Source organism: Acanthisitta chloris, unplaced genomic scaffold (genome assembly GCF_000695815.1).
Source record: "Acanthisitta chloris isolate BGI_N310 unplaced genomic scaffold, ASM69581v1 scaffold14978, whole genome shotgun sequence".
Classification (NCBI taxonomy): Eukaryota; Metazoa; Chordata; class Aves; order Passeriformes; family Acanthisittidae; genus Acanthisitta; species Acanthisitta chloris.
Genome location: NW_008687728.1, coordinates 53,049 through 60,742, shown reverse-complemented (window position 1 = coordinate 60,742; position 7,694 = coordinate 53,049). Strand labels below are relative to the sequence as shown.

Genomic DNA, 7,694 nt, shown 5'->3' with positions numbered 1-7,694 from the left:
TTCCCATATACAGATAGTGGAATATTAACTTTTAAAATTATAATTTTAATTCTTGCTTAAGTAGCAGAAGTTAATGTCATTTGAGTACACAATTTCCATCCTGCTGCAATACATAAGAATAAAAATAAACATTTGAAATATTTAACATCTAGTTGTATGCCTGTATGTTTCTGTTGGAGTGTGACACAAGGATGGAAATTTCTTAGACTTTTTGTCAAATTTTACTGAACTGATGTTGCACTTAAAAGTAACCTACACAATTTCATACATTTGTTACTTTAAGGTTCTCCAGCACACAGACACCAGTTTATATGCAATTTTAAAACTGGGTATGTACTTGGAAAATGATGAATGCAAAATGTCTGATGCCATCTTAAATAACTATAGCCACATCAGGGGCATTGTTAAGAGTCACTGCACAATGAGCTATGAATATATTTCCTTCTATTGTGAAAAAATAAAATGGAAAGCTTAACCAGCTTGAAATGCTTTGACTCAAAATAAGGAAGCTCTTCATGCAGATTGCGATCATACCTGTGTTTCTAGAATATGCAGAACTAACTTTAAAAAAATGAAAATGAAATAGTTTACCTCGGGGGATGCAAATCCTAAATATTCCCAATCCCATGTTCCACCAGCAAAGCTAAAAAATGGAAAGATGTAACATCAGTTTAGAAGTATGAACAACCTTCAGAGCTTCAAAACCTGAAATCTGAAAACTAGTGCAATTGTAACTCTCTAAACTTAACAGGTGTTATCCTTTAATTCTTGCCTTAAAATTAATTTAGAAAACCCTACAATTAAATTGCTGACTATTCCAGGACTCCTGGTATTTTTAGCAAATCCTTAAAGAGATTTTTGAAGTGTACCAGGTATTTTGTGACAATCTTGATGGAAAAAAGTGACATGGAAACCACGGCATCTAATCATTAATATATCACAAATGGGGAGGCAACTTAGGTTGCAATATACAGAGCAGGGATCCTCAAATACATTTTTCCTCAAAGGCTGTAATTCCACAGGGATCAAATGTCCAAGAAAATATCACTATCGCAGTGATTTACAACCACTATACGTATCAACTACCTCATGGCCAGAGACCAACAGTGGATTCACCCATTTTGGCTGCTATCAAATGAACCTCTTCTGACCTGTGCAGTGTTGGTGTGGATTACCTGCGCCTGGGTGCTTCTGGTGAGTCTGCAGGAGCAACACCACGGGCCACGGAGGCCAGGAACTCTTGCCGCTTCTGCTGCACAAGACAAGCTGCACGGATGATTTTATGGCGAGGGGTCCGAAGGTAAGGCCTGTTCACTTTCTGTGCAAGGTCTTCAGTGACCATTTCTAGGTCTGTCTGCAGTAGTTAATAATACAGAATAGTTTTACAGTGAAAAGTGAGTCAGGCAGAGCTCTGCACCACAGATACGAAGTGGAATGATACCCATTTTCCTGAAACTGCTATTTGAAATACCAAAATACCCCAAAACATCTGCCCTTAGCCTACTCTTTTACCGACCTACATGCTGTCCTCCAGCTCGGAGCAGGATTTCCCTGCACTCACACATATTTAACAACTTCAAGGGACCTAAGGGAAAGGAAAGGAGGCAGCAGTCCCAGGCACTCCCCAAATTTTTCCTCCACCCAGACGTCAAGACAGGAAAGAGGAGCTGGAGAAGGAGACTAAGACTGAAGCTAAAATGTTACCCTCAGAAAGCAAATTAACAGGATATTTTCTTTCTTTACCCTTCCATCTTATCCCTTTCCTTTTGCAACACAAGTGTTTTTCATTCACTCTAAAACTGAACTAAAAGCTACTTTGTCACAGAGTAAAAGAAATGTGCTACTTTCCCAGACTGGGTTACAAATATGAAATATCATCTTTGTACTATGAAAACAGCAAAAAGACACTGATAACTAATATTTTAAAAAATAAATAACAATTAGAAAAGCAAAATATATCCATGTATTACCTGCATAAGTTCAAATATTTCTTTCTTTGTGCTTTTAGGCTCCAAAAAGAATCCATATGGATAAGAACACTTAAGAATACGGCGAGTTTTCAGAAGCTCTTGCACTGCATCTTCAATGAATGTGGTATCAGGACAGCCTCCCTCAGCTGTAATATGAAACAAGCATTGTGGAAGTATTTCCCTGCTGATGTCAGCATTTCTTTTAGAATAAAATTTATGTGCCTATCAGTTAGACATTTTGCAAGCAAACAGCAGCAGGTTCTCAATGGCTGTACAGTGATCTTACTCAAAGAAGTAAGCTTACTAATGCTACTTTCTCCTTGAGTCTTTGGAATAGGTAAGATGTACTGTATATTTATCTTTCATCCACTGCTGACTTATTCTAGTACTGGCAGGATCACATCACACAGCAGACTGATGTGAGCTCTCTCCAAAAAAGAAAGCCATAAAAGCACTGATGTGATTTCAAATCAAATTCACATATCACAGCAAATACTCACTTCCACTGAGAGCTCTACTCAACTGCTCCATCTTTTCTTTGGCTGTTTTTAGAAGGCGCTGTTCTAACTAGAAAAAAAAAAAGGACAATAAGATAAAGGCGCTGTTCTAACTAGAAAAAAAAAATGACAATAAGATACTTATTTTTGGGTTAATAAAACAGAAACAAAAATCAGTAAAAATGGCTTGACCCACACCTGGTAGCTAAGTTCATGGTTCTTAAATCTTGTATAATAGTGCATAAACCTATCAAGCTCTTGAAATCTTCTATGCTTCTTTTCAGCCTGAAAAACAATGAGGAAACAAACCAAAATAAATCTCGTGCTTTAATGCAGCAATCACCATTAGATACAATTAAATAACCCACTGTTTCTATTCCCACTCTATATGAAGTATTGTACACAATGCCAGTGAGTGCCACGTACGTAAAGGGACAGAAGTAGTTTTTGAAGTTCATGAGTCTGCAAATACTGTAGCCAAAGAACTGATGCACTGTGGGTCCCTGCTATTTAAACAAGCATTCCAAATGCCAAAATTAAGGCATGTCTGCTATAGTGGACAGCAACTAATTACAGGACCAGCATGCCCATTTCACAACAGGAACACATGGCACAGAGAACTAAAATGACTTGAGTAAAGTCACCAGTGGTTGTTACCAAAGTCAAAAGCAGAACCAAATCTTATGTTTCTATCCACAAATAAGTAGTGCTTTCTTTCTGTCTCTTTGATTTATTTAAGGTTGTGTTTTTCCACTCGGACCTCAACTTTAGAAGCATTTTGATTAAACTTGTTCTAAATAGAAAACTGCAGGCTTAGTGCTGTTTTTCAAACACACATTGGTTTGTTACCTCTACTGTCATCTCCTTGGACTGCTCTTCTACATGCTGAATAACCTCATAGCGTGTGCATCTGTAGTAGCCTCCAGTGGAAGAGCTGTGCTTCTTCCATTCTTCTAAGCATATCCAGCAAAAGTCATATTTGCACTTCACGAAAAAAGGGGAAAAGGGAAAAAAAAAAATGAAGGCATAATTTGCCTATCATTCAAACCCATTCATATTCATTACAAGAAGATCATTACAAAACATTCAAAAGATGGAATGAAACAAGTTGTTCCACAAGCAACAGAACTAAAGATTGACTTCGTATTAATTTATGCATATGCTCCTACTGCAATAATCTCACCTCTCACAAATTATCTCCCTCATGACCACTCCACTATCTCTCATATATCCAAAAAATCTCAAAACCCCAAGATTTACCCAGTGTTCCCAAACTCTTCTCCCAATGCCTCAGTCTCATTTAGACAATTAAAACCACATAATCTGTTTCTACATACCTCCCAAACCCTCCAGCTCAGTTTTATGTGTCTTTATGATCACCAAGCCTTGCAGCAGCACTGCCTGAGCTTAACGAATCCCATCTGCTGCCTGGCCATGGTCTGAGCCAAGCAGAACAGGTAACTGCTGGGTAGGTATTTCAGCCTCTCTCTTGGTGGCAGTACAAATAAAGTTTCTGCACCGTACAGTTTCCAAGTTTCATGATACTTGCAGCAACTTAATGTCTGTGAAACCTCTCTTGTTCCTTCATATCTGGTTCAAAGTACCCAGAAGGTTAAAAAACTACTACAGGTAGTAGCCTTGTCTTGTTAAAAACTGGGCTCATAAACACTAAGAAGATGCCTGCTTAAGTACAGAAATGTTATTTTATGAGTATGGAGTATCCTCCTCCTCTCCAGCCTGAAGCCATACTTTGTTCGACTGAGATGAGCTCAGTGGCAGAAGCTTTTACCGTTTTTAGCACTACTGAATTTATGAACTCTTTTTAAAAACATTTAAGGAGGGAAAAAAAAAACCCAAACCAGTAAACTTGGCGTAAAGCAAAGAGGAAGAGAATCTGTTCTCTGCTGACAAGGACACCAAAAAAAGCCCCAACCTGCAATTTGTATCTCAGAAAGAGACTGAGAATATGTGATGATAATATAAGGGCAATGGGATTTGCATAGCAATGGAGAGAGACTAACACATTTCCAGAAAAAATGAAGAGAAGTACTTTCTAAATCTGTTAGCTTTTTATTGCAGGCAACTATGTCAAGTGTGTGCTACTTTCTTACTTTTAATGGCGCTCCTCAAAGAGGTAATAGTTGTAGTTATGTAAGATATTTCTCACATAAAGAAACAGTATTCTAAATATGCTGCTTTTAACTAATTTGAGAGAAAAAGCATTCTCAAATGGGACTGAACTCATGGCAAAAATATTTTTTCTATTTTGGTAGCATAGTGCAAACTCATGACTAATTTTTTGGCTGCTGTCATCATTACATTTATCTTGGAATTACTCTTTGCTGTCTTTTCGTTCCAACTGATTAATTCCTGTTTACAGTTTTCCCCTTAAACTTCTCTGCTTTGTTGCTATGTAAGGAAATAACGCAAAAGAAAAATATAGTAAGGCAAAACCTTCATTAGAGCTTACCCTTCCTTAAAATATTGCATCGTGCCAACTAAAACTGCTCTTTCTCTTCTACATTATTAATGATGATTAAATCATCAATTATTTCTCTTTACTTAAGTTTCATACTGTATTGCCAGCAATTCTTAGGTGTTTATGTGATCTCAACCATTGCACTGTTCACCTGCCAAACAGATTCCACTAAATATTGAGCCTTTCCTAAATACATGTAACCTGCCATTTGCTAATCATCTCACTCTTGCAACAGGTTCCATCAGATCTCAGGCATGACCCTTCAGAGGTTTGCAGCCTCTGTGATCCTGAAACATATACAGGACATACAAACCCGAGATATGGTTCCACAACAAACTGTGTGAAGAGTCTTTGGTACCTTTGCACACTGCATGTGGTTGCAGCCTTCATTCTTCTGGATTGGAGATTTGCAGTTGGCGCAAGGTTTGGAGTTCGTTAGCAACCACAGGCAGTTGGCAGCATCTTCATAGGCCTCACTCACTCCCACCACTTTTTGAGGGTGACAGGAGGGTATGGAGCATGCAAAAACAGAGAAGGTGAAATTGTACTTGTGTACTCCTTTGTGAAAGACACATTAGGAAAGATGCATGTTTACCTGTCTCTTGACAAAGTATTTCTCACATATATAAATAGATATATTTCCTAATTTAAACATGTTATACGTAATATTATTACAATTCTTATTTCTATATATTTCCACACAAATTTATACACATTACAGGATTTATAATACATAAATAAGCAAATACGTACATGAGAGAACAGACACAGTTTGACAAAGTAAGGTATATTTTGCCTCTTGTAAATTTTTCTATGCTTTCCAAAATATTTCTAACATATTATGGAAAGGCTCTGAACTGTGGTAACCATGGTAAGTTAGCATGTATTCAAATTACCGTTAATCTTTAATTCTTTTGTTAATGTTGACCAAGAAAATGTCTGTCCTGTGTAAACTCAACCTTCATTATATTTTTTTAGTAAATGCTATTTATCATTAAGCCATTTCCTACAAGTCCCTTAAAATTCATCCTCAATGTTATTATTATTATTATCACCTGTTGCCTTGAATTAGTTTTAAATCACACAAACAACTGCATGGGACACTACTCATACAAAAGAGCAGACTGGGCTAAAAGAATTAAAACTAGACAGGATAAACAGAGTTATACTCAGGAATAAATAGACTACGTATTGAAACAAAGCTTTAAAAGGAAGGGAAAGAAGTTTTGTATACCCTGACAGAACCACGTGTATTTGTGGGGAGGAATGTTCTATGAAGAAGAGTCTACCAGAGTGCTGCAGTTAAAGTGTGAAGCATCCCCTCATTCAGATTTTCCATTTTCTTCCCCTCTTACCCTGCTTTTCAATCAATGTATGAGTTTTTGCTTAATGCAACTAAAAAAATATCTCTAAACCTAAAAGATCAAAACAGCAGTGCAAAAAAAAATTACACACACACACACACCCACCCCTACCCTGCCCCTACAATCCTGCATGACTCTTACGTTCTTCTGGTTTCATTTCAGATATTTTCTGCAGCCAGTCCTTCCAGGTTTGGCAGTCACAGGGTTCATGTGCTTCACCAAGACATTCCCTGAAAATGAAGGTGTATATAGATTTACTTAAAGATTTAGAAATAAAGCTAAAACTGGTTCAAGCTTAAAAATAAAACCAACCCGGAAACTTATCGAGACATGCTCAAACTTTAAAGTCAGGAAAATAAAATCTACTCAAATAACATGATTTTAAAATACTCTTGGTCATCTGCTGTCGTGAGCAAGTAGTCTGTTATCAATAAAGAAATGAAATGAGACAGGAAAGAAGCTTCCTAAAGTTACAATCTGAAATAAATCAGCTGACTTGCTGTTCCCTTGAGTTACGCCTGGGTACTACTTTAGTGCCACAAAAAAGAATGTATAGTTTCTGTGCTAAAGGTAAACCAGAATATGGAGATTATTCTGGTTTATTCCTAGGACAAGAGGGCACAGACTCAAGCTCTGCCAGGGGAGGTTTAAGTTGGACATTAGGAAGAGATTTTTTACAGAGAGAGTGATCATCAGGCATTGGAAGGGGCTGCCCAGGGAGGTGGTGGATTCACCATCCCTGGAGGTTTTCAAGACGAGACTGGATGTGGCACTTAGTGCCATGGTCTGGTAACGACAGTAGGGTTGGACTTGATGATCTTTGAGGTCTCTTCCAACCAGGTTGATTCTATGATTATCCAAAAGTTGGTAGTTTGCTACAGCTGAAATGCTTTTGATGTAGAATTACTTGCATCTGTTCAGTTGTAATAATTAACCTTTAACTAGATTCAAGCTTTTAATCTAGAACAAGACTGAAGCAGTTCAAAACCAGCATTAAGTATTTATGGATGTTTACACTTTCCACCAGAGTCTCTCAAATGGGCACTTTCAGTTGGTTACATGGACGCAGTGCAGTAATGAGTCTCTTGAGCTCCTCCTGAAGTTACTACTAGCTTTAAGGATGGCAGTCAGTACCACACAGTGGCAGATATATGGCTTCCAGATGGTGCTTCAGTGTAGATGTGTCAATATGCACTCCGGATTTGTAAGGGCTCCTTTTTTTTACTGGAATGGCAGCAAATAGCCTCAGACATCTGCCACATCAAACAAAACAATTTCAGATGGGCACCAGCTGCATCAGAGCATACACAAGTTTTCTGCAAATCCAATGGTGAACTGCTCTCTGCAGTGCAGATTCAGAAGCTGCATCAATACTCTTCTGATT

General features: G+C 37.7%; 1 protein-coding gene across 2 annotated transcripts in view; it reads right to left on the bottom strand.

Moving 5' to 3' along the window:
- Window positions 1-7,694, bottom strand: part of ANKIB1 (ankyrin repeat and IBR domain containing 1) — a 56,127-nt gene that overhangs the window by 7,177 nt on the left and 41,256 nt on the right. For both annotated transcript variants that reach the window (XM_009080732.1, XM_009080733.1), the window contains exons 9-16: window positions 6,452-6,540; window positions 5,305-5,435; window positions 3,317-3,451; window positions 2,666-2,752; window positions 2,471-2,537; window positions 1,971-2,116; window positions 1,176-1,354; window positions 592-643 (exon numbers count right to left, since the gene is read on the bottom strand). In XM_009080732.1, the coding sequence (XP_009078980.1) occupies window positions 592-643; window positions 1,176-1,354; window positions 1,971-2,116; window positions 2,471-2,537; window positions 2,666-2,752; window positions 3,317-3,451; window positions 5,305-5,435; window positions 6,452-6,540 (886 nt within the window). The remainder of the gene's footprint in view (window positions 1-591; window positions 644-1,175; window positions 1,355-1,970; window positions 2,117-2,470; window positions 2,538-2,665; window positions 2,753-3,316; window positions 3,452-5,304; window positions 5,436-6,451; window positions 6,541-7,694) is intronic.